The 26,966-nt window shown below is 54.8% G+C and overlaps 2 protein-coding genes across 5 annotated transcripts in view; one reads left to right on the plus strand and one right to left on the minus strand.

Annotated features, from left to right (window-relative positions):
- srrt (serrate RNA effector molecule homolog (Arabidopsis)) overlaps positions 1-7,559 on the plus strand; it is a 73,457-nt gene extending 65,898 nt beyond the window's left edge. For all 3 annotated transcript variants that reach the window (XM_070863151.1, XM_070863152.1, XM_070863154.1), the window contains one exon: positions 7,234-7,559. In XM_070863151.1, the coding sequence (XP_070719252.1) occupies positions 7,234-7,309 (76 nt within the window). In that variant the 3' untranslated portion in view covers positions 7,310-7,559. The remainder of the gene's footprint in view (positions 1-7,233) is intronic.
- Positions 1-26,966, minus strand: part of LOC139232695 (profilin-1-like) — a 762,729-nt gene that overhangs the window by 312,345 nt on the left and 423,418 nt on the right. The window lies entirely within an intron of this gene.

Genomic DNA, 26,966 nt, shown 5'->3' on the forward strand with positions numbered 1-26,966 from the left:
CCCTCTCTCTCTCTCTCTCTCTCTCGCCCCCTCTCTCTCTCTCTCTCTCTCTCTCGCCCCCCCCTCTCTCTCTCCTCTCTCTCTCTCTCCCCCCTCTCTCTCTCTCTCTCCTCTCTCCCCCCCCTCTCTCTCTCTCTCTCGCCCCCTCTCTCTCTCTCTCTCTCTCCGCCCTCTCTCTCTCTCTCTCCTCTCTCGCCCCCCCTCTCTCTCTCTCTCTCGCCCCCCTCTCTCTCTCTCTCTCTCTCTCTCTCTCGCCCCCCCTCTCTCTCTCTCTCTCTCTCTCGCCCCCCCTCTCTCTCTCTCTCTCGCCCCCCCCTCTCTCTCTCTCTCGCCCCCCTCTCTCTCTCTCTCTCTCTCGCCCCCCCCTCTCTCTCTCTCGCCCCCCCCCCTCTCTCTCTCTCCTCGCCCCCCCGTCTCTCTCTCTCTCTCTCTCTCCTTCCCCCCGCCACATCTCTCTGCCAACTTTAAGGGCAGAATGCTCACTTCCTCGACCCGTCCCTGTGCTCGAACATTCCATGTCCAGACCGCTGCCAAGCAGCGGCGTTGTGTGTATTTGTCATGCCGGCAGAGTTAGTTGCTGGCTTAGTCGTGGCTTGTTCTACATGGCAACTGTCCAGTCCCTGCTGTTTTGTATCCTATACACAGAACTTATTTTTCCTCACTGAGGTGTGTAAAATGATGAGGGACCTGGATACAGTGGATAGGAAGGACCTTTTCCCTTGGCAGAGGGGTCAACAACCAGGGGGCATCGATTTAAAGTAATTGTGGGGGAGGTTTAGAGGGGATTTGAGGGGAAATGTCTTCACCCAGAGGGTGGTGGGGGTCTGGAACTCACTGCCTGAAAGGGTGGTAGAGGCAGAAACCCTCCCCACATTTAAAAAATACTTGGATGTGCCCCTCAAGTGCCGCAACCTGCAGGGCTACGGACCCAGAGCTGGAGAGTGGGATTAGGCTGGGTGGCCCTTTGTCGCCCGGCGGGGATATGATGGGCCGAAAGGCCTTCTGTGCTGTAAATTTCTTTGATTCCATGTTTGTGACGAGTCGCCGGTATTTGAATCAACATCGAAAAAGAAAGCGCGCTGGCCACGGGGATGGAGAGGCGGGGCTATCCTGTCCTTCTGGGTACAGGCTGGGGTCCAGGCTGATACGCTGAAGGTCGCGCTTCCCCTGCAAGGGGCCCTCAGTGGAAGGCGTTTGGGTGGCGGTGTGTCGGAGGCCAGCTTTCTCACGGGCAAGCAGTCTCGCGCTGAGGGATGCTCCTCATAATGCACCACGGTGTGCTGGTAAGCTCCAACATCAGTCTGAGCTTAAACTGGAACGCGCCCAGAACTCGGCTGCCCCGTGCCCTAACTCACACCCAGTTCCGCTCACCCATCACCCCCTGTGCTCGCTGCCCCGTGTCCTAACTCGCACCCAGTCCCGCTCACCCATCACCCCCTGTGCTCGCTGCCCCGTGTCCTAACTCGCACCCAGTCCCGCTCACCCATCACCCACTGTGCTCGCTGCCCCGTGTCCTAACTCGCACCCAGCCCCGCTCACCCATCACCCCCTGTGCTTGCTGCCCCGTGTCCTAACTCGCACCAAGTCCCGCTCACCCATCACCCCCTGTGCTCGCTGCCCCGTGTCCTAACTCGCACCGAGTCCCGCTCACCCATCACCCCCTGTGCTCACTGCCCCGTGTCCTAACTCGCACCGAGTCCCGCTCACCCATCACCCCCTGTGCTCGCTGCCCCGTGCCCTAACTTGCACCCAGTCCCGCTCACCATCACCCCCCTGTGCTTATTGACCTACATTGGTACCGGTCTCGATTTAAATCCCTCCATGGCCTCGCCCCTCCCTATCTCTGTAATCTCCTCCAACACCCCCCCCCCCGAGATCGCTGCGCTCCTCCAATTCTGGCCTCTTGCCCATCCCCTGATTTCTATTACTCCACCATCGGCGGCCGTGCCTTTAGCTGCCGGGGCCCCAAGCTCTGGAATTCCCTCCCTAAACCTCTCTGTCTCTCTCGCTCCTCCTTAAAACCCACCTCTTTGACCAAGCTTTGGGTCACCTGTCCCTAATACCTCCTGACGTGGCTCGGGGTCAGATTGTGTTTGATAATCGCTCGTTGTGAAGCACCCTGGGAGGTTACAGGTGCTATATAAATGCAAGTTGTTGTAACCACCCAACTCTGGCCACATGACGGACTGTGGAGTTTGAACGATGATGGAGGCGAGGAGGAAAGCTCCCAGATACCAAAGTGACGGATGATGGTAGTACACCGCGATCTCCCTGGGAGCCAACATGCTGCAGGAGAACTACTATACGTTTCTGAGCCTCTGTACACCGACCGGGCTTGCATCGTCCGACCCAAGTGTGTTCAGTGTGCAGGCTTTCAGTTGATGCCCCTTCACCCCCACCCCATCATTAATATCGCTGCCATCAGCACAAAGCTCACTTTAAGAGAATGCTGTCGTGTTTGCAGTAACTGCCGGGAAAGATCTTGCTGTTGCGAAATCTAACTTTGAGCCGGCAGACTGAAAAACAAGACACGATTGTTATCTTCGAGGAAGTGAAAGGCTGTAATTTCGACTGCTGAAGGTTGAGTGGCCGTGCTGAAGCATTGCTGGTTAAAGAGGAGATTAATGCAATAGTTAGGAAGGACATTAGCTTGGATGATGTGGAATCTATATGGGTAGAGCTGCAAAACACCAAAAGACATAAAACGTTAGTGGGAGTTGTGTACAGACCTCCAAACAGTAGTAGTGATGTTGGGGAGGGCATCAAACAGGAAATTAGGAGTGCATGCAATAAAGGTGCAGCAGTTATCATGGGTGACTTTAATATGCATATAGATTGGGCTAACCAAACTGGAAGCAATATGGTGGAAGAGGATTTCCTGGAGTGCATAAGGGATGGTTTTCCAGACCAATATGTCGAGGGACCAACTAGGGGGGAGGCCATCTTAGACTGGGTGTTGTGTAATGAGAGGATTAATTAGCAATCTCATTGTGCGAGGCCCCTTGGGGAAGAGTGACCATACTATGGTGGAATTCTGCATTAGGATGGAGAATGAAACAGTTAATTCAGAGACCATGGTCCAGAACTTAAAGAAGGGTAACTTTGAAGGTATGAGGCGTGAATTGGCTAGGATAGATTGGTAAATGATACTTAAGGGGTTGACAGTGGATGGGCAATGGCAGACATTTAGAGACCGCATGGATGAACTACAACAATTGTACATCCCTGTCTGGCGTAAAAAATAAAAAAGGGAAGGTGGCTCAACCGTGGCTATCAAGGGAAATCAGGGATAGTGTTAAAGCCAAGGAAGTGGCATACAAATTGGCCAGAAATAGCAGCGAACCTGGGGACTGGGAGAAATTTAGAACTCAGCAGAGGAAGACAAAGGGTTTGATTCGGGCAGGGAAAATAGAGTACGAGAGGAAGCTTGCAGGGAACATTAAGACGGACTGCAAAAGCTTCTATAGATATGTAAAGAGAAAAAGGTTAGTAAAGACGAACATAGGTCCCCTACAGTCAGAATCAGGGGAAGTCATAACGGGGAACAAAGAAATGGCAGACCAATTGAACAAGTACTTTGGTTCGGTATTCACTAAGGAGGACACAAACAACCTTCCGGATATAAAAGGGGTCAGAGGGTCTAGTAATGAGGAGGAACTGAGGGAAATCCTTATTAGTCGGGAAATTGTGTTGGGGAAATTGATGGGATTGAAGGCCGATAAATCCCCAGGGCCTGATGGACTGCATCCCAGAGTACTTAAGGAGGTGGCCTTGGAAATAGCGAATGCATTGACAGTCATTTTCCAACATTCCATAGACTCTGGATCAGTTCCTATGGAGTGGAGGGTAGCCAATGTAACCCCACTTTTTAAAAAAGGAGGGAGAGAGAAAACGGAATTATAGACCGGTCAGCCTGACATCGGTAGTAGGTAAAATGATGGAATCAATTATTAAGGATGTCATAGCAGCGCATTTGGAAAGAGGTGACATGATAGGTCCAAGTCAGCATGGATTTGTGAAAGGGAAATCATGCTTGACAAATCTTCTGGAATTTTTTGAGGATGTTTCCAGTAGAGTGGACAAGGGAGAACCAGTTGATGTGGTGTATTTGGACTTTCAGAAGGCTTTCGACAAGGTCCCACACAAGAGATTAATGTGCAAAGTTAAAGCACATGGGATTGGGGGGTAGTGTGCTGACGTGGATTGAGAACTGGTTGTCAGACAGGAAGTAAAGAGTAGGAGTAAATGGGGACTTTTCAGAATGGCAGGCAGTGACTAGTGGGGTACCGCAAGGTTCTGTGCTGGGGCCCCAGCTGTTACATTGTACATTAATGATTTAGACGAGGGGATTAAATGTAGTATCTCCAAATTTGCGGATGACACTCAGTTGGGTGGCATTGTGAGCTGCGAGGAGGATGCTATGAGGCTGCAGAGTGACTTGGATAGGTTAGGTGAGTGGGCAAATGCATGGCAGATGAAGTATAATGTGGATAAATGTGAGATTATCCACTTTGGTGGTAAAAACAGAGAGACAGACTATTATCTGAATGGTGACAGATTAGGAAAAGGGGAGGTGCAAAGAGACCTGGGTGTCATGGTACATCAGTCATTGAAGGTTGGCATGCAGGTACAGCAGGCGGTTAAGAAAGCAAATGGCATGTTGGCCTACATAGCGAGGGGATTTGAGTACAGGGGCAGGGAGGTGTTGCTACAGTTGTACAGGGCCTTGGTGAGGCCACACCTGGAGTATTGTGTACAGTTTTGGTCTCCTAACATGAGGAAGGACATTCTGGCTATTGAGGGCGTGCAGCGAAGATTCACCAGACTGATTCCCGGGATGGCGGGACTGACCTATCAAGAAAGACTGGATCAACTGGGCTTGTATTCACTGGAGTTCAGAAGAATGAGAGGGGACCTCATAGAAACGTTTAAAATTCTGATGGGTTTAGACAGGTTAGATGCAGGAAGAATGTTCACAATGTTGGGGAAGTCCAGAACCAGGGGTCACAGTCTAAGGATAAGGGGGAAGCCATTTAGGACCGAGATGAGGAGAAACATCTTCACCCAGAGAGTGGTGAACCTGTGGAATTCTTTACCACAGAAAGTTGTTGAGGCCAATTCACTAAATATATTCAAAAAGGAGTTAGATGAAGTCCTTACTACTCGGGGGATCAAGGGGTATGGCGAGAAAGCAGGAATGGGGTACTGAAGTTGCATGTTCAGCCATGAACTCATTGAATGGCGGTGCAGGCTAGAAGGGCCGAATGGCCTACTCCTGCACCTATTTTCTATGTTTCTAAGCCCCGTGTCTGTGGGGTCCGCGCCGGTGCTCGATTCACTGCTGTCCTGCAGCACCATGTCCCCAGCTCTTCCCCCCCGCCCCCCGCAGTCCCTTCGTGCAGTCACTAATCGCACCCAGCTTCGCACGCTCCAGGCAACAGCTTTGGCAACAACTCACTGACCATTTGGGTGTGAAGCCAGTGCACCCTGCACTGAGCAGGAACAAAACGTCTGGTTCATCGGGCAGGGATTGGTCGTATCCATGTGTGGGGGGGGGGGAATTGGTCGCATCCATGTGCTCGATGTGGGGGGGGGGAAGGGGGCGGTGGGAGCGGGCGCTGGGTGGGGTCGGGGAGGGGGTGGTGTGTGGGGCCTGGGAGGGGGAGGGCCGGTGTGTCGGGAGGGGGAGGGGTGGTGTGTGGGACCTGGGAGGGGGAGGGGCGGTGTGTGTGGCCTGGGAGGGGGAGGGGCGGTGTGTGTGGCCTGGGAGTGGGAGGGGCGGTGTGTGTGGCCTGGGAGGGGGAGGGACGGGTGTGGGGAGGGGGAGGGGCGGTGTGTGGGGAATGGGAGGCGCGGTGGGTGGGGAGGGGGAGGGGCGGTGTGTGGGGCCTGGGAGGGGGAGGGGCGGTGTGTCGGGAGGGGGAGGGGTGGTGTGTGGGACCTGGGAGGGGGAGGGGCGGTGTGTGTGGCCTGGGAGGGGGAGGGGCGGTGTGTGTGGCCTGGGAGGGGGGGGGACAGGTGTGGGGCCGGGGAGGGGGAGGGGCAGTGTGTGGGGAATGGGAGGCGCGGTGGGTGGGGAGGGGGAGGGGCGGTGTGTGGGGCCTGGGAGGGGGAGGGGCGGTGTGTGTGGCCTGGGAGGGGGAGGGGCGGTGTGTGGGGAATGGGAGGCGCGGTGGGTGGGGCCTGGGAGGGGTGGTGGGTGGGCCCTGGGAGGGGCGGTGTGTGGGGGCGGGGAGGGGGAGGGGCGGTGTGTGGGACCTGGGAGGGGGAGGGGCGGTGTGTGGGGCCTGGGAGGGGGAGGGGCGGTGTGTGGGGAATGGGAGGCGCGGTGGGTGGGGCCTGGGAGTGGGAGAGGCTGTGTGTGGGGCCGGGGAGGGGGAGGGGCGGTGTGTGGGGAGGGGGAGGGGCGGTGGGTGGGGCCTGGGAGGGGGAGGGGCGGTGTGTGGGGAGGGGGAGGGGCGGTGGGTGGGGCCTGGGAGTGGGAGGGGCGGTGGGTGCGGCCTGGGAGTGGGAGGGGCTGTGTGTGGGGGAGGGGGAGGAGCGGTGTGTGGGGAGGGGGAGGGGCGGTGGGTGGGGCCTGGGAGGGGGAGGGGCTGTGTGTGGGGGAGGGGGAGGGGCGGTGGGTGGGGGAGGGGAAGGGACGGTGGGTGGGGCCTGGGAGGGGGAGGGACGGTGGGTGGGGCCTGGGAGGGGTAAGGGCTGTGTGTGGGGCGGTGGGTGCGGCCTGGGAGTGGGAGAGGCTGTGTGTGGGGCCGGGGGAGGGGCGGTGGGTGGGGCCTGGGAGGGGGAGGGGGAGGGGCGGTGGGTGGGGCCTGGGAGTGGGAGGGGCTGTGTGTGGGGAGGGGGAGGGGCGGTGTGTGGGGAGGAGGAGGGGCGGTGGGTGCGGCCTGGGAGTGGGAGGGGCTGTGTGTGGGGAGGGGGAGGGGCGGTGGGTGGGGCCTGGGAGGGGGAGGGGCTGTGTGTGGGGGAGGGGGAGGAGCGGTGTGTGGGGAGGGGGAGGGGCGGTGTGTGGGGCCTGGGAGGGGGAGGGGCGGTGGGTGGGGCCTGGGAGGGGGAGGGGTGGTGTGTGGGGAGGGGGAGGGGCGGTGGGTGGGGCCTGGGAGGGGAGGGGCTGTGGGTGGGAGGGGCTGTGTGTGGGGGCGTTGGACGGGCTCTGGGAGGTGGGGGTGAACGGCCTGGCCGGCCGGTCTATCACCAGCCCACTATTGACCCCTCCTTGTGGTGTGGTTGCAGGATGCTGAGGGGTGACCCCAGGAACATCGTGGAGTACAGGGACCTGGACGCTCCGGAGGACGTGGACTTTTTTTAAACGGCCCCAACACAGAAGTCCGTTCGTCTATCACAGCGTTTATTACTTTGTTCCCTTTGTTATGTTAAGGAAACCTTCCTGAAGGTTGGCATTATTTTGTTCAAACAGACACAATGTGTTCTAATGTAGAATTTAGTTTTCTCTGAAAACTCTGAGCAAACACACCACACACCCACACTCTCACACGCACACACACTGCTGTAATTGTCTTTCTGAAGTGTTTGAAATAAAAGTAAATATGAAACCAGAATATGCTTCACATTCAAGGCTCTTGATATTCTGCGAGAGGTGGGGGTTTAGCGCTGGGCTGGTGCACCTCCACCTAACACACCGACAACAGGGGCGGGGCCCCAGGTCACCGGGGAGAGCTCCCCTACTATTCTTTGATTATAGTGTCGTGGGACTCTCTTATGTCCACCTGAGAGAGCATTTGGGACCTTGGTTTAACATCTTATCCAAAAGACAGCGCTCCCTCAGTACTGTCCCTCCGACAGTGCGGCACTCCCTCAGTACCGCCCCTCCGACAATGCGCGCTCCCTCAGTCCCGCCCCTCCAGTCGTTTATCCCTCAATAGTACCAAAACAGGTTATAAACCGGCCTTGTTTCCATCTTTATGTTTTGCCACTGCTCTCTGAGCCAGGCTTGGTCAAAGAGAGAATGTGTTTCAAGGATGTGTGAACTCGACACTCTGCAGCAAATCTCTGCGCGAGTCTGTTAAGAAGCTGCATGGAGTTGAATGTAACGCTGACCAGCTGAGATGGACGTGTGCAAACAATGCTGTTCCTGGATTCTCGCTCGTTCTGATGGGCTGATCCGGCCTAATCTTTGGCCAAAGAGTTTCGGACTAGAGGTTGGTCATTAAACTTGTTCTCTCCCATCTCAATTAATGCTTTTGTTGCGGTTGTAAATTCTGTTTGATGTCTGGTTAACAATTGATCTTGGTGCCAATGGGCCGGGCAGCGAGGAAGCAGTCAGGGCTCCTGTTAATCAACGACTGCCGTTGGATTGAGCACGTGTGTGGGCGTTGACGAAGATAGGAGTGGCTCCGACTTCGAGAGGTGGCGGAATCAGACAGACGATGAGTAAATTTATTGAACATTAAACAGGTAAATGAACTGGGTGCAAACAGCATATTAATGTCATTACAAACGTTGCTGTTCTTCTCAAAATGTCATGAGAACAAAGTCGTATCGGCTGTGGCTCAGTGCGAGTCTCTCTCGCCTCTGAGTCAGAAGGCTGTGGGTTCAAGTCCCACTCCAGGGACTTGAGCACGAAACATTTAGGTTGACACTCCACTGCAGTACTGAGGGAGCGCCGCACTGTTGGAGGGGCGGTACTGAGGGAGCGCCGCACTGTCGGAGGGGCGGTACTGAGGGAGCGCCGCACTGTCGGAGGGGCGGTACTGAGGGAGCGCCGCACTGTCGGAGGGGCGGTACTGAGGGAGCGCCGCACTGTCGGAGGGGCGGTACTGAGGGAGCGCCGCACTGTCGGAGGGGCGGTACTGAGGGAGCGCCGCACTGTCGGAGGGGCGGGACTGAGGGAGCGCCGCACTGTCGGAGAGGCAGTACTGAGGGAGTGCCGCACCGTCGGAGGGGCGGTACTGAGGGAGGGGCGGTACTGAGGGACGGCACTGAGGGAGCGCCGCGCTGTCGGAGGGGCGGTACTGACACAGCGCCGCACTGTCGGAGGGGCAGTACTGAGGGAGCGCCGCACTGTCGGAGGGGCAGTACTGAGGGAGCACCGCGCTGTCGGGGCGGTACTGAGGGAGCACCGCGCTGTCGTAGGGGCAGTACTGAGGGAGCACCGCGCTGTCGGAGGGGCAGTACTGAGGGAGCACCGCGCTGTCGGGGCGGTACTGAGGGAGCACCGCGCTGTCGGAGGGGCAGTACTGAGGGAGCACCGCGCTGTCGGTGGGGTGGTACTGAGGGAGCGCCGCGCTGTCGGAGGGGCGGTACTGAGGGAGCGCCGCACTGTCGGAGGGGCGGTACTGAGGGAGCGCCGCACTGTCGGAGGGGTGGGACTGAGGAAGCGCCGCACTGTCGGAGGGGCGGGACTGAGGGAGCGCTGCACTGTCGGAGGGCCGGTACTGAGGGAGCGCCGCACTGTCTTGGGGCGGGACTGAGGGAGCACCGCACTGTCGGAGGGGCGGTACTGAGGGAGCGCCGCACTGTCGGAGGGGCGGTACTGAGGGAGCGCCGCACTGTCGAAGGGGCGGTACTGAGGGAGCGCCGCACTGTCGGAGGGGCGGTACTGAGGGAGCGCCGCACTGTCGGAGAGGCGGTACTGAGGGAGCGCCGCACTGTCGGAGGGGCGGTACTGAGGGAGAGCCGCACTGTTGGAGGGGCGGGACTGAGGGAGCACTGCACTGTCGGAGGGGCGGTACTGAGGGAGAGCCGCACTGTAGGAGGGGCGGGACTGAGGGAGCACTGCACTGTGGGAGGGGCAGTACTGAGGGAGCGCCGCACTGTCGGAGGGCCGGTACTGAGGGAGCACCGCGCTGTCGGAGGGGCGGTACTGAGGGAGCGCCGCACTGTCGGAGGGGCGGTACTGAGGGAGCGCCGCACTGTGGGAGGGGCGGTACTGAGGGAGCGCCGCGCTGTGGGAGGGGCAGTACTGAGGGAGCGCCGCACTGTCGGAGGGGCGGTACTGAGGGAGCGCCGCACTGTGGGAGGGGCGGTACTGAGGGAGCGCCGCATTGTGGGAGGGGCAGTACTGAGGGAGCGCCGCACTGTCGGAGGGGCAGTACTGAGGGAGCGCCGCACTGTCGGAGGGGCAGTACTGAGGGAGCGCCGCACTGTCGGAGGGGCAGTACTGAGGGAGCGCCGCACTGTCGGAGGGGCGGTACTGAGGGAGCGCCGCACTGTCGGAGGGGCGGTACTGAGGGAGAGCCGCACTGTCGGAGGGGCGGTACTGAGGGAGCGCCGCACTGTCGGAGGGGCGGTACTGAGGGAGCGGCGCACTGTCGGAGGGGCAGTACTGAGAGAGTGCTGCACTGTCGGAGGGGCGGTACTGAGGGAGCGCCGCACTGTCGGAGAGGCGGTACTGAGGGAGCGCCGCACTGTCGGAGGGGCGGTACTGAGGGAGCGCCGCACTGTCGGAGAGGCGGTACTGAGGGAGCGCCGCACTGTCGGAGGGGCGGTACTGAGGGAGCACCGCACTGTCGGAGGGGCGGTACTGAGGGAGCGCCGCGCTGTCGGAGGGGCGGTACTGAGGGAGCGCTGCACTGTCGGAGGGGCGGTACTGAGGGAGGGGCGGTACTGAGGGACGGCACTGAGGGAGCGCCGCGCTGTCGGAGGGGCGGTACTGAGACAGCGCCGCACTGTCGGAGGGGCAGTACTGAGGGAGCGCCGCACTGTCGGAGGGGCAGTACTGAGGGAGCACCGCGCTGTTGGGGTGGTACTGAGGGAGCGCCGCGCTGTCGGAGGGGCGGTACTGAGGGAGCGCCGCGCTGTCGGTGGGGTGGTACTGAGGGAGCGCCGCACTGTCGGAGGGGCGGTACTGAGGGAGCGCCGCACTGTCGGAGGGGCGGTACTGAGGGAGCGCCGCACTGTCGGAGGGGCGGGACTGAGGGAGTGCCGCACTGTCGGAAGGGCAGTACTGAGGGAGCGGCGCACTGTCGGAGGGGCAGTACTGAGAGAGTGCTGCACTGTCGGAGGGGCGGTACTGAGGGAGCGCCGCACTGTCGGAGAGGCGGTACTGAGGGAGCGCCGCACTGTCGGAGGGGCGGTACTGAGGGAGCGCCGCGCTGTCGGAGGGGCGGTACTGAGGGAGCGCCGCACTGTCGGAGGGGCGGTACTGAGGGAGGGGCGGTACTGAGGGACGGCACTGAGGGAGCGCCGCGCTGTCGGAGGGGCGGTACTGAGACAGCGCCGCACTGTCGGAGGGGCGGTAGTGAGGGAGCGCCGCACTGTCGGAGGGGCAGTACTGAGGGAGCACCGCGCTGTCGGGGCGGTACTGAGGGAGCACCGCGCTGTCGGAGGGGCAGTACTGAGGGAGCACCGCGCTGTCGGAGGGGCAGTACTGAGGGAGCGCCGCGCTGTCGAGGGGCAGTACTGAGGGAGCGCCGCGCTGTCGGAGGGGCAGTACTGAGGGAGCACCGCGCTGTCGGTGGGGCAGTACTGAGGGAGCGCCGCGCTGTCGGAGGGGCAGTACTGAGGGAGCACCGCGCTGTCGGAGGGGCAGTACTGAGGGAGCACCGCGCTGTCGGTGGGGCAGTACTGAGGGAGCGCCGCGCTGTCGGAGGGGCAGTACTGAGGGAGCACCGCGCTGTCGGAGGGGCAGTACTGAGGGAGCGCCGCACTGTCGGTGGGGCAGTACTGAGGGAGCACCGCATTGTCGGAGGGGCAGTACTGAGGGAGTGCCGCACTGTCTGAGGTGCCATCTTTCGGCTGCTCTCAGATGGATATAAAAGATCCCATGGCACTATTTGGAAGAAGAGCAGGGGGAGTTCTCCCCAATGTCCTGGGGCCAATATTTATCCCTCAATCAACATCACTAAAAACAGATTATCTGGATCCTTATCACATTGCTTTGTGTGGGAGCTTGCTGTGTGCAAGTTGGCTGCCGCGTTTCCTACATTACAGCACTGACTACACTCAAAGTACTTCATTGGTGTAAAGCACTTTGAGACGTCCGGTGGTGGTGAAAGACGCTAGATAAATCATCAACAAATGATTGAGCCATGTCCGAACAGTGCAGGGGGACAAAGCCCATGGGCAGAATGGCCTTTTCTGATGCCCAAATGCTTCTTGTGCCTTCTGAGCCCAATTCAGTTATCCTCCCCTTGACATCCGAACCTCGGCATTTTCCACCAGCGGTCCGTGCATAGCGATGGTAAGTGGGGAGCAGTAATGCAGTTATAGTCTGCCTGTTGCTGTTCAGACTAAGACCAGCTAACTGTACGGATTGAGGGCGCCGTCTGGGTCCGGGCTATTCCTGGTGTCTGTGGATCAAGTCCATCGGCGCAGTCCCGGCCTGGAAGACCATCAGCAGGCCGGGGCCATTGGAGGGAGCAGTGTGCGGCAACATACCACTGCAGGGAGCAGCGCGTGCTGCCGCGAAGCCAGGTCGCTGATTGCAGTGTGGGCAGGCACAGCAGGAGGGGGCGAAGGAGCGGCAAGTATTTGTAGAGGGAAGTGACCGGGGGCCCAGGAGAGGCGTGAGTCTAGGGCCCAGAAGAGGCGAGGGCCCAGGGGCAGCATGTTCCAGCCCACCCTGCGATATGTATGCGCGCTCGGTCTGTGCAGCAGAGCTGGTCTCCAGTCGTCCTGGGTAACCCTTGCCACTGGACCAAGACCTCGCTCTGTCAAGCCCCGTGTGGTGGCTGGTGTGCAACGGCCACCCCATGTTTTAAAAAAAAATCCACGCACAGGCATCTGGATTCGGGATCCGGAATATTAGGTCCTTCATTGAAACACCGGTGAACTCATCCCTTTTTGGCGTGGAAGCAAGTCATCCTCGCTTCGAGGGACTGCCTATAATGGGATCAAGTGCGCTGTGGGTCTACCCGTTGAACTAGAACTGAGGGGGTTGCTTCAGTAGCAGGAAAAGGACTGTGCAGAGTGCCTGAAGTGGCCGTTGTGAGATTTAGCTAAACGGTGTGGAGAGGCAATGCTGTTCGGGACATAAGAACAGGAGGGGGCCATTCAGCCCCTCGAGCCTGTTCTGCCATTCAATGAGATCATGGCCAATCCGTTCCTCGACTCCAATATCCCCGACTTATCACCACAGCCCTTGATGCCCGAGCCTGGTAAAAACAAAAATCTCCGTCATTCAATTGACCGCCAGCATCCACAGCCTTTTTGCAAGGGGAGAGACTTTCAGACTTCCAGTCCACTTTGAAGAAATGTTTCCTGATTTAATTCTTCACCGGCCTGGCTCGAAATTGTTCTGGAAACATAGAAAATAGGTGCAGGAGTAGGCTATTCGGCCCTTCGAGCCCGCACCGCCATTCAATAAGATCATGGCTGATCATTCCCTCAGTACCCCTTTCCGGCTTTCTCTCCGTACCCCTTGATCCCTTTAGCCGTAAGGGCCACATCCAACTCCCTTTCCAATATATCCAATGAACTGGCCTCAACGACTGTCTGCGGCAGAGAATTCCAGGGCCGGGGGAAAATGGCGACCGCGGTGGAATCTCGCGGCGGGGAAGCTGTACTCCCCCCGCCAGAGGAAATGGCTTCTACCCCATCGAATCCCATTTTTGCTAATTTTAAACACCTCGATTAGATCGCCCGTCAAACGTCTGAATTCCAGAGGATATAAGCCTAGTCCATGCAATGTAATTTAGCCCGGGTATCACTCTGGTGAATCTGTGCTGCACCCCCTCCAACACCGATATATCATCGGTCTGATCAGCTCATTCATGGTGATGTGATCACTCGGTCTCCCTGATCGAGGTTTGTGTATTCGTTCCAATCAGTTGATTTATTTTGAGAATCCTTTGTGGCGCGGGAAACTTACCGCCCTCAATTGAGAAAACCAGGCGCAAATTATTAATTGACAAGTCTGCCATGTCCTTATATATATCATCGTATCACCTGCATCTGTCTTTAATGGGCCCACATTAACAATTTCTTGTTGCCAAGACTATATCCTGAGAGAGTGGGGGGGGGGAATCACAATTAACCAGAAACTTCACTGGACCAGCCACACACACACTGCGGCAACAAGAGCGGGTCAGAGGCTGGGTATTCTGCGGCAGGTGAGGGGGGAAACTTTTTTACGCAGCGAGTGGTTAGGATCTGGAATGCGCTGCCCGAGAGGGTGGTGGAGGCAGATTCGATCGCGGCTGTCCAAAGGGGGAATTGGATAAGCACCCGAAAGGAAAAAGATTTTCAGGGAAAGGGTGGGGGAGTGGGACTGGCTGAGGGGCTCTTGCAGAGAGCCAACACGGGCTCGATGGGCCGAATGGCCACTCCTGTGCTGCAAACATTCTCTGAGTGACTCGCCTCCTGACCCATGTTCCCTCGAATTTATTTTTAAGTGCTTAGTCCCGTTAACGTGGCCCGTTCAAATATTGTGCGATTGCAGTTCCTTGCACTGAAAAGCCAGTGAGTGGGCTGTGCGGGACCTCCAGACCGCTGCACAGCCGTGCAGCTTAGCGGGAAGCTGGCTTCTGACTCCCCAAAGCCTTTCCAACATCTACAAGGCACAAGTCAGGAGTGTGATGGAACACTCCCCACTTGCCTGGATGAGTTGCAGCTCCAACAACACTCGAGAAGCTCGACACCATCCAGGACAAAGCAGCCCGCTTGATCGACACGCTACCCACCACCTTCAACATTCACTCCCTCCAGCACCGGCGCCCCCTGGCTGCAGTGTGCACCGTCTACAAGATGCACTGCAGCAACTCGCCAAGGCTTCTTCGGCAGCACCTCCCAAACCCTCGACCTCTACCACCTAGAAGGACAAGGGCGGCAGGCGCATGGGAACACCACCACCTCCACGTTCCCCTCCGAGTCACACACCATCCCGACTTGGAAATATATCGGCCATTCCTTCATCGTCGCTGGGTCACAATCCTGGAACTCCCTCCCTAACAGCACTGTGTGGGAGCACCTTCACCACACGGACTGCAGCGGTTCAAGAAGGCGGCTCACCACCACCTTCTCAAGGGGCAATTAGGGATGGGCAATAAATGCCGGCCTTGCTGTTGAACTCGTTTGAGAGGGGAGCGACCTATCAAAAGGCCAGCGGGAGATCGAGAGCCAGCGGCAATTGGTGAGAGGGGAGCGGCCTATCAAAAGCCCAGCGGGAGATCGAGAGCCAGCGGCAATTGGTGAGAGGGGAGCGTCCTATCAAAAGCCCAGCGGGAGATCAAGAGCCAGCGGCAATTGGTGAGAGGGGAGCGTCCTATCAAAAGCCCAGCGGGAGATCGAGAGCCAGCGGCAATTGGTGAGAGGGGAGCGTCCTATCAAAAGCCCAGTGGGAGATCGAGAGCCAGCAGCAGTTGGTGAGAGGGGAGCGGCCTATCAAAAGCCCAGCGGGAGATCGAGAGCCAGCGGCAGTTGGTGAGAGGGGAGCGGCCTATCAAAAGCCCAGCGGGAGATCGAGAGCCAGCGGCAATTGGTGAGAGGGGAGCGGCCTATAAAAGGCAGCTACAGCGGGAGAGAAAGCAAAATAGAAGTAGAAAGTAATCAAAAAGTGACGTCACAGCCAATGGGGTAAGTGATTGGCTGGTGATTGGTGAGTAGCTTTTCTTTTCTTTTTTATATCAGTAAGTGAACTTTAGCATTGTTACTACCAATTTAAGTGTATCTAAGGTTAAGACATGGCAGGAGAGCTCGGTCACGTGATATGCTCCTCCTGTACCATGTGGGAACTCGGGGACACTTCCGGTGTCCCTGGGCGCTACGTGTGTGGGAAGTGTATCCGCCTCGAGCTCTTGACGGTCCGCGTTGCGGAATTGGAGCTGAGGGTGGATTCACTCTGGAGCATCCACGATGCTGAGAATGACGTGAGTATCACGTGTAGTGAGTTGGTCTTACCGCAGGAGAAGGGTCCACAGCCAGATAGGGAATGGAAGACCAGCAGGAAGAGCAGTGCAAGAAAGATAGTGCAGGGGTCCCCTGTGGTCATCCCCCTGCAAAACAGATACACTGCTTTGAGTACTGTTGGGGAGGGTGACTCATCAGGGGAGGGCAGCAGCAGCCAAGTTCATGGCACCGTGGCTGGCTCTGCTGCACAGGAGGGCAGGAAAAAGATTGGGAGCGCGATAGTGATAGGGGATTCGATGGTGAGGGGAATAGATAGGCGTTTCTGCGGACGCAACCGAGACTCCAGGATGGTATGTTGCCTCCCTGGTGCAAGGGTCAAGGATGTCTTGGAGCGGGTGCAGGACATTCTGAAATGGGAGGGAGAACAGCCAGTTGTCGTGGTGCACATTGGTACCAACGACATAGGTAAAAAAAGGGATGAGGTCCTACGAAAAGAATGTAAGGAGCTAGGAGCTAAATTAAAAAGTAGGACCTCAAAAGTAGTAATCTCGGGATTGCTACCAGTGCCACGTGCTAGTCAGAGTAGGAATCGCAGGATAGCGCAGATGAATACATGGCTTGAGCAGTGGTGCAGCAGGGAGGGATTCAAATTCTTGGGGCATTGGAACCGGTTCTGGGGGAGGTGGGACCAGTACAAACCGGATGGTCTGCACCTGGGCAGGACCGGAACCAATGTCCTCGGGGGAGTGTTTGCTAGTGCTGTTGGGGAGGAGTTAAACTAATATGGCAGGGGGATGGGAACCAATACAGGGAGACAGAGGGAAACAAAAATGAGGCAAAAGCAAAAGACAGAAAGGAGATGAGGAAAAGTGGAGGGCAGAGAAACCCAAGGCAGAGAACAAAAAGGGCCACTGTACAGCAAAATTCTAGAAGGACAAAGGGTGTTAAAAAAGCAAGCCTGAAGGCTTTGTGTCTTAATGCAAGGAGTATCCGCAATAAGGTGGATGAATTAACTGTGCAAATAGATGTTAACAAATATGATGTGATTGGGATTACAGAGACGTGGCTCCAGGATGATCAGGGCTGGAAACTCAACATCCAGGGGTATTCAACATTCAGGAAGGATAGAATAAAAGGAAAAGGAGGTGGGGTAGCATTGCTGGTTAAAGAGGAGATTAATGCAATAGTTAGGAAAGACATTAGCTTGGATGATGTGGAATTTATATGGGTAGAGCTGCAGAACACTAAAGGGCAAAAATCGTTAGTGGGAGTTGTGTACAGACCTCCAAACAGTAGTAGTGATGTTGGGGAGGGCATCAAACAGGAAATTAGGAGTGCATGCAATAAAGGTGCAGCAGTTATAATGGGTGACTTTAATATGCACATAGATTGGGCTAGCCAAACTGGAAGCAATACGGTGGAGGAGGATTTCCTGGAGTGCATAAGGGATGGTTTTCTAGACCAATATGTTGAGGAACCAACTAGGGGGGAGGCCATCTTATACTGGGTGTTGTGTAATGAGAGAGGATTAATTAGCAATCTCATTGTGCGAGGCCCCTTGGGGAAGAGTGACCATAATATGGTGGAATTCTGCATTAGGATGGAGAATGAAACAGTTAATTCAGAGACCATGGTCCAGAACTTAAAGAAGGGTAACTTTGAAGGTATGAGGCATGAATTGGCTAAGATAGATTGGCTAATGATACTTAAGGGGTTGACAGTGGATGGGCAATGGCAGACATTTAGAGACCGCATGGATGAATTACAACAATTGTACATTCCTGTCTGGCGTAAAAATAAAAAAGGGAAGGTGACTCAACCGTGGCTATCTAGGGAAATCAGGGATAGTATTAAAGCCAAGGAAATGGCATACAAATTGGCCAGAAATAGCAGCGAACCTGGGGACTGGGAGAAATTTAGAACTCAGCAGAGGAGGACAAAGGGTTTGATTAGGGCAGGGAAAATGGAGTACGAGAAGAAGCTTGCAGGGAACATTAAGACGGATTGCAAAAGTTTCTATAGGTATGTAAAGAGAAAAAGGTTAGTAAAGACAAACGTAGGTCCCCTGCAGTCAGAATCAGGGGAAGTCATAACGGGGAACAAAGAAATTGCAGACCAATTGAACAAGTACTTTGGTTCAGTATTCACTAAGGAGGACACAAACAACCTTCCGGATATTAAGAGGATCTAGTAAGGAGGAGGAACTGAGGGAAATCTTTATTAGTCGGGAAATTGTGTTGGGGAAATTGATGGGATTGAAGGCCGATAAATCCCCAGGGCCTGATGGACTGCATCCCAGAGTACTTAAGGAGGTGGCCTTGGAAATAGCGGATGCATTGACAGTCATTTTCCAACATTCCATTGACTCTGGATCAGTTCCTATCGAGTGGAGGGTAGCCAATGTAACCCCACTTTTTAAAAAAGGAGGGAGAGAGAAAGCAGGGAATTATAGACCGGTCAGCCTGACCTCAGTAGTGGGTAAAATGATGGAATCAATTATTAAGGATGTCATAGCAGTGCATTTGGAAAATGGTGACATGATAGGTCCAAGTCAGCATGGATTTGTGAAAGGGAAATCATGCTTGACAAATCTTCTGGAATTTTTTGAGGATGTTTCCAATAAAGTGGACAAAGGAGTACCAGTTGATGTGGTATATTTGGACTTTCAGAAGGCTTTCGACAAGGTCCCACACAGGAGATTAATGTGCACAGTTAAAGCACATGGGATTGGGGGTAGTGTGCTGACGTGGATTGAGAACTGGTTGTCAGACAGGAAGCAAAGAGTAGGAGTAAATGGGTACTTTTCAGAATGGCAGGCAGTGACTAGTGGGGTACCGCAGGGTTCTGTGCTGGGGCCCCAGCTGTTTGCATTGTACATTAATGATTTAGACGAGGGGATTAAATGTAGTATCTCCAAATTTGCGGATGACACTAAGTTGGGTGGCAGTGTGAGCTGCGAGGAGGATGCTATGAGGCTGCAGAGTGACTTGGATAGGTTAGGTGAGTGGGCAAATGCGTGGCAGATGAAGTATAATGTGGATAAATGTGAGGTTATCCACTTTGGTGGTAAAAACAGAGAGACAGACTATTATCTGAATGGTGACAGATTAGGAAAAGGGAAGGTGCAAAGAGACCTGGGTGTCATGGTACATCAGTCATTGAAGGTTGGCATGCAGGTACAGCAGGCGGTTAAGAAAGCAAATGGCATGTTGGCCTTCATAGCGAGGGGATTTGAGTACAGGGGCAGGGAGGTGTTGCTACAGTTGTACAGGGCCTTGGTGAGGCCACACCTGGAGTATTGTGTACAGTTTTGGTCTCCTAACTTGAGGAAGGACATTCTTGCTATTGAGGGAGTGCAGCGAAGGTTCACCAGACTGATTCCCGGGATGGTGGGACTGACCTATCAAGAAAGACTGGATCAACTGGGCTTGTATTCACTGGAGTTCAGAAGAGTGAGAGGGGACCTCATAGAAACGTTTAAAATTCTGACGGGTTTGGACAGGTTGGATGCAGGAAGAATGTTCCCAATGTTGGGGAAATCCAGAACCAGGGGTCACAGTCTAAGGATAAGGGGTAAGCCATTTAGGACCGAGATGAGGAGAAACTTCTTCACCCAGAGAGTGGTGAACCTGTGGAATTCTCTATCACAGAAAATAGTTGAGGCCAATTCACTAAATATATTCAAAAGGGAGTTAGATGAAGTCCTTACTACTCGGGGGATCAAGGGGTATGGCGTGAAAGCAGGAATGGGGTACTGAAGTTTCATGTTCAGCCATGAACTCATTGAATGGCGGTGCAGGCTAGAAGGGCTGAATGGCCTACTCCTGCACCTATTTTCTATGTTTCTATGTCTCATCGCCAGAGCTTTCACACAAGCACCAAGACGTAGCTTGGTTGGCGGTGAGGAGGGCCTTACCCGTCAGAGCGTTCATGCACAGCCGACGTATCATCAACACGGCACGGTGCCCCCGAGTCGGCTGCGGGGCGGACGAGACTGTCACCCATCTCCTTCAGGATTGCGCCTTCGCAAGGCAGGTTTGGAAAGAGATGCAGTGGTTGCTGTCGAGGTTCATCCCGAGCAGCTCCGTAACACAGGACTCTGTGCTCTACGGGCTGTTCCCAGGGACACACACCGAGACAGACATCACCTGCTGCTGGAGGGCCATCAGCTCGGTGAAAGACGCTCTTTGGTCTTGCCGAAACTTGCTGGTCTTCCAGAGCAAGGAGATGTCCACGTCTGCGTGTTGCAGACTGGCGCAATCCACGATCCAGGATTACGTGCAGAGGGAGGCACTTAAAATTAGTGCAGTCGTCGCAAAGGCACGGTGGGGAAGGGCCACAGTTTAAAGCCCTTCTGTCACGGTAAACCCAGGGGCAGGAATCAGTACAAAACTCCCTCGGGCTGTATTTGTAATTTACTTTTTGTGTACATGGAGCACCATGATCTGTAAACACCTATGTAGAGCCATGTACAATGCAAGGTCTGTTGCGAAATGCATGTTGAAAAGAAAAAAAAAATGTTAATGTACCGTCACCCATTCCGTGTACTGTATAGTGACACATGAAATGTAATTTGTTTGAATGTACTACAAGGTATCCCGTATTGGACCGAATTGTACTTGAACTGGAAAACAAGGAAATGTAACGAACGGAACTGCCGTCAGCACCCAAATAATAGTGTATGGGATTGCTGACCGCAGCGAAAGGTATTGAAATGCCTTTGAATGTACTGTACTATACTAATGAATAAAGTATATTTTGAAATAATAAAAAAACACGGACTGCAGCGGTTCAAGAAGGCGGCTCAACACCACCTTCTCAAGGGGCAATTAGGGACGGGCAATAAATGCCGGCCTTGCTAATGACGCCCACATTCCGTGAATTAATAATTAAAAAAACATTAGACCTAGTTTGTATACTATACACACAGAAAATGTTGAAAAGACTCCGCAGGTCAGGCAGCATCTGATGTCAGGATCTGTCTTTATACTGCTGCGTACACTTGATTTGCATATTATAGCTACACCATGTATATAGTTCATGCACTGTTTGGAGCGGCTTGTGATGCATGCACCCAATTTTGTTGAAAGTTTTAAGAAAACCAATAGCCCAGTAAGTTAGAGCTTTGGATTGACTGGCAGACTTACAGAGTGACAGCAAGGTATGATGAAAAAAATACAATTAATAGACTACTGAAAGTTTTGTAACTCTTTGGGTAATGTGGAACCAGAGATTCTGGAGTGTGGGACCAGGGAGCGCCGCACTGTCGGAGGGGCAGTACTGAGGGAGTGCCGCACTGTCGGAGGGGCAGTACTGAGGGAGCGCCGCACTGTCAGAGGGGCAGTGCTGAGGGAGCGCCGCACTGTCGGAGGGGCAGTGCTGAGGGAGCGGCGCACTGTCGGAGGGGCAGTACTGAGGGAGCGCCGCACTGTCGGAGGTGCCGTATTTCGCATGAGACGCTAAACCTGTGCTCTCTGGTGGATGTAAAATATCCCATGCGAGCTCATATCTGTGCAACAGTTTGCTGCAAATGTATTTAATAAGATCTGTGATCCAGATTACGGCAAGAATGCCTTTGTCACTTGTTACTTTAATATTTGGCCTCAAAGCTTTCAATTCATTTACATTAATGCAATTTGATGGTCAAAATAGCATTTTGTTTGCAAGTGGGGCGGGAGTGAGTGAGAGTGGGGCGGGAGTGAGTGAGAGTGGGGCGGGAGTGAGTGTGGGGTGGGGCTGAGTGAGTGAGTGTGGGACACGGAGGGGGAGTTACTTGTCTTTACCCCTTTGGGTGTAAAGCAGCCCCTCGGCTCTGCACTGTGTGTTTCCCACGCCCGGAACCAAACACATTGCCCTTTTAAATGAGTAGACAGTAAATTCATTGGGTGTTAGCACAACCCTCACACAGGACTTGCCTCTGTCTCCTCCCTGGTCGTGCACAACACCAGGTATGGGAGACCGACAAATGGGCTGACTGACCCCTGCTAGGTTTTGGCAATTTTACCCTTCCCGCAAGAGAATTATCCTAATTGCGTCATTCCTTATTGTTTTATGATCTCTGGTATAAACATCACAGGTTATAATCTAACCTGATACTGTAGTTAATAAACGGGTCTGGCATTGTTAAATAGATCCTTCCTATCCACTCTATCCAGGCCCCTCATAATTTTATACACCTCAATTAAATCTCCCTTCAGCCTCCTCTGTTCCAAGGAAAATAACCCCAGCCGATCCAATCTTTCCTCATCGCTAAAATTCTCCAGTCCAGGCAGCAACCTCATAAATCTCCTCTGTACCCTCTCCAGTGCAATCACATCTTTCCTGTAATGTGGTGACCAGAATTGCACGCAGTACTCCAGCTGAGGCCTAACCAGTGTTTTATACAGTTCAAGCATAACCTCCCTGCTCTTGTATTCTATGCTTCAGCTAATAAAGGTAAGCATTCCGTATGCCTTCTTAACCACCTTATCCACCTGGCCTGCTACCTTCAGGGATCTGTAGCCCTGCACACAAAGGACCCTTTGTTCCTCTACACTTTTCAACCTCCTACCATTTAATGTGTGTTCCCTTTCCTTGTTAGCCCTCCCCAAATGCATTAACTCAAACTTCTCCACTGAATTCCATTTGCCACTGTTCTGCCCACCTGACCAGTTCATTGATATCTTCCTGCAGTCTGCAGCATTCTTCTTCATTATCAATATTAGACGAGATAAACAGTGTGAGAGGAAGTAATAAGAGGCTTAACAGCTTTGAAAGAGGATAAATCCCCAGGCCCGGATGTAATGTATCCCAGGCTGTTATGAGAAGCAAAAGAGGAAATAGCAGAGGCTCTGACCATCATTTTCCAGTCCTCTCTGGCTACAAGTGTGGTGGCAGAGGACTGGAGGACTGATAATGTTGTACCTTTGTTTAAAAGAGGGAGAAAGGGATAGACCGAGTAATTAATTACGGCCGATTATTGTATCATCTGCAAACTTCTTAATCATACCCCCTGCATTCAAGTCTAAATCATTGATATATACCACAAAAAGCAAGGGACCCAGTACAGAGCCCTGTGGAACCCCACTGGAAACATCCTTCCAGTCACAAAAACGCCCATCAACCATTACCCTTTGCTTCCTGTCTCTGAACCAATTTTGGATCCAGCTTGCCACTTTGCCCTGGATCCCATGGGCTTTTACTTTTGTGACCAGTCTGCCATGTGGGACCTTATCAAAAGCTTTGCTAAAGTCCAGATACACTATATCATACGCACTGCCCTCATCGACCCTCCTGGTTACCTCATCAAAAATTCAATCAAGTTAATCAGACACGACCTTCCCTTAACAAATCCATGCTGACAGCCCTTGATTAATCCATGTCTTTCCAAATGAAGATTTATCCTGTCCCTCAGGATTTTTCCAATAATTTTCCCACCACTGAGGTTAGGCTGACTGGCCTGTAATTAATTACTCGGTCTATCCCTTTCTCCCTCTTTTAAACAAAGGTACAACATTATCAGTCCTCCAGTCCTCCGGCACCACACTTGTAGCCAGAGAGGACTGGAAAATGATGGTCAGAGCCTCTGCTATTTCCTCTTTTGCTTCTCATAACAGCCTGGGATACATTACATCCGGGCCTGGGGATTTATCCACTTTCAAAGCTGTTAAGCCTCTTATTACTTCCTCTCACACTGTTTATCTCGTCTAATATTTCACACTCCTCCTCCCTGATTGCATTGTCTGCATCGCCCCTCTCGTTTGTGAAAACAGATGCAAAGTATTCATTAAGAATCATACCCATGCCTTCTGCCTCTGATGGGCAGTACTGAGGGAGAGCTGCTCTGTCGGAGGGGTGTTGCACTGTCGGAGGGGCAGTACTGAGGAAGGGCTGCACTGTCGGAGGGGCAGTACTGAGGGAGCGCCGCACTGTTGGAGGGGCAGTACTGAGGAAGGGCCGCACTGTCGGAGGGGCAGTACTGAGGGAGCGCCGCACTGTCGGAGGGGCAGTACTGAGGGAGCGCCGCACTGTCCGAGGGGCGGTACTGAGGGAGCGCCACACTGTCGGAGGGGCGGTACTGAGGGAGCGCCGCACTGTTGGAGGGGCGGTACTGAGGGAGCGCCGCACTGTCGGAGGGGTGGTACTGAGGGAGTGCCACACTGTCGGAGGGGTGGTACTGAGGGAGTGCCGCACTGTCGGAGGGGCGGTACTGAGGGAGTGCCGCACTGTCGGAGGGGCGGTACTGAGGGAGTGCCGCACTGTCGGAGGGGCGGTACTGAGGGAGCGGCGCACTGTTGGAGGGGCGGTACTGAGGCAGCGCCGCACTGTCGGAGGGGTGGTACTGAGGGAGTGCTGCACTGTCGGAGGGGCACTACTGAGGGAGCGCCGCACTGTCGGAGGGGTGGTACTGAGGGAGTGCCGCACTGTCGGAGGGGTGGTACTGAGGGAGTGCCGCACTGTCGGAGGGGCGGTACTGAGGGAGTGCCGCACTGTCGGAGGGGCAGTACTAGGGAGCGCCGCACTGTCGGAGGGGCAGTACTGAGGGAGTGCTGCACTGTCGGAGGGGCGGTACTGAGGGAGCGCCGCACTGTCGGAGGGGCAGTACTAGGGAGCACCGCACTGTCGGAGGGGCAGTACTGAGGGAGTGCTGCACTGTCGGAGGGGCACTACTGAGGGAGCGCCGCACTGTCGGAGGGGCGGTACTGAGGGAGCGCCGCACTGTCGGAGGGGCACTACTGAGGGAGCGCCGCACTGTCGGAGGGGTGGTACTGAGGGCGGATGTAAAAGATCCCATGGCAGTATTTGGAAGAAGAGCAGGGGAGTTCTCCCCGGTGTCCTGGGGCCAATATTTATCCCTCATAACAAAAACATGATCTGATCATTATCACATTGCTGTGTGTGGGAGCTTGCTGTGCGTAAATTGGCTGCTGCGTTTCCCACAATACAACAGTAACTACACTTCAAAAGTACTTCATTGACTGTAAAGCGCTTTGGGATGCCCTGAGGGGGTGAAAGGCGCTATATAAATGCAAGTCTTGTTTGATCTCCCTCACTCCTCCCTTGCTTGCCTCTATTGTGGTGTTGGACAAGGTGATAATAAGCCGTGTCATTTGAACTTTATTGGGGGAATCTTTTGTGTGTGCTCAGAAATGGTTGCCCGGAGCTGAATGTAATTAAACAAACCCGGGCCAGCTTGGAGCGTGCATGGGAGCTCGTATCTGTGCTACAGTTTTCTGCAATCTGGATATTTATTTTTATAAGATCTGTGATCGAGATTACAGCAAGAATGCCTTTTTCACTGTTACTTTAGACTTGGCCTCAAAGCTTTCAATTCATTTACATTAAAATTTGATGGTCAAATTTTGCTAGAGAGAGAGAGAGAGAGGGTGGGGCAGAGAGAGAGAGGGAGGGTGGGGCAGAGAGAGAGAGGGAGGGAGGGTGGGGCAGAGAGAGAGAGAGAGGGAGGGAGGGTGGGGCAGAGAGAGAGAGAGAGAGGGAGGGAGGGTGGGGCAGAGAGAGAGAGAGAGGGAGGGGGGTGGGGCAGAGAGAGAGAGTGGGGCAGAGAGGAGGTGGGGCAAAGAGAGAGAGAGAGAGGTTGGGGCAGAGAGAGAGAGGGTGGGGCAGAGAGAGAGAGAGAGTGGGGCAGAGAGAGAGAGAGAGAGTGGGGCAGAGAGAGAGAGAGAGAGAGAGTGGGACAGAGAGAGAGAGAGAGAGAGGGTGGGACAGAGAGAGAGAGAGAGAGAGGGTGGGACACAGACAGAGAGAGAGAGTGGGACAGAGAGAGAGAGAGAGAGGGTGGGACACAGAGAGAGAGAGAGAGAGGGTGGGACACAGACAGAGAGAGAGAGTGGGACAGAGAGAGAGAGAGAGAGGGTGGGACACAGAGAGAGAGAGAGAGAGTGAGGGTGGGACACAGACAGAGAGAGAGAGGGTGGGGCAGAGAGAGAGAGAGAGGGTGGGACACAGACAGAGAGAGAGTGGGACAGAGAGAGAGAGAGAGAGGGTGGGTGGGGCAGAGAGAGAGAGAGAGGGAGGGAGGGTGGGGCAGAGAGAGAGAGGGAGGGGGTGGGGCAGAGAGAGAGAGAGTGGGGCAGAGAGAGAGAGAGAGAGAGAGGGTGGGGCAGAGAGAGAGAGAGAGAGAGAGAGGGTGGGTCAGAGAGAGAGAGAGAGTGGGGCAGAGAGAGAGAGAGAGAGAGTGGGACAGAGAGAGAGAGAGAGGGTGGGACACAGAGAGAGAGAGAGAGGGTGGGACACAGACAGAGAGAGAGAGTGGGACAGAGAGAGAGAGAGAGAGAGAGGGTGGGACACAGAGAGAGAGAGAGAGAGAGAGAGAGGGTGGGACACAGACAGAGAGAGAGAGAGGGTGGGGCAGAGAGAGAGAGAGAGAGAGGGTGGGACACAGACAGAGAGAGAGAGAGAGTGGGACAGAGAGAGAGAGAGAGAGAGGGTGGGACACAGAGAGAGAGAGGGTGGGGCAGAGAGAGAGGGAGGGAGGGAGAGAGAGAGAGTGGGGCAGAGAGCAAGTGGGTGACTCGGAGGGGGAGATACTTGCTTTTACCACTTTGGGTGTAAATGGTCACCTCGGCTCTGCACTGAGTGTCTTCCACGGCCGGAACCCAACCGGTTGCCCTTTTAAATGAGTAGAAAGTGAATCCGTTGGGTTTAGCACAATCCTCTCGCAGGACATATTTCTGTGTCTCTGCCCTGGTCATGCTCAACACCCAATGGGCTGAGGACCACATCCGTCCCAAAGTATCAACTGAGGGAGCACCGCACTGTCGGAGGGGCAGTACTGAGGGAGCACTGCATTTCGGAGGGGCAGTAGTGAGGGAGCCCCGCACTATCGGAGGGGCAGTAGTGAGGGAGCCCCGCACTGTCGGAGGGGCAGTAGTGAGGGAGCCCCGCACTATCGGAGGGGCAGTAGTGAGGGAGCCCTGCACTGTCGGAGGGGCAGTACTGAGGGAGTGCCGCACTGTCGTTGGTGCCATCTGCTCTCTCAGGTGGATGTAAGAGATCCCAGGGCATTATTTCGAAGAGGAGCAGGCGGAGTTCTCCCCGGTGTCCTGAGGCCAATATTTATCCCTCAACCAACATCACAAAAAACAGATGATCTGGGTCATTATCACATTGCTGTGTGTGGGAGCTTGCTGTGCGCAAATTGGCTGCCGCGTTTCCCACATTACGACAGTGAGACGTCCGCTGGCCATGAAAGTCACTATATAATGGCAAGTCTTTTCTCT

Source organism: Pristiophorus japonicus, chromosome 20, assembly GCF_044704955.1.
Source record: "Pristiophorus japonicus isolate sPriJap1 chromosome 20, sPriJap1.hap1, whole genome shotgun sequence".
Lineage (NCBI taxonomy): Eukaryota > Metazoa > Chordata > Chondrichthyes > Pristiophoridae > Pristiophorus > Pristiophorus japonicus.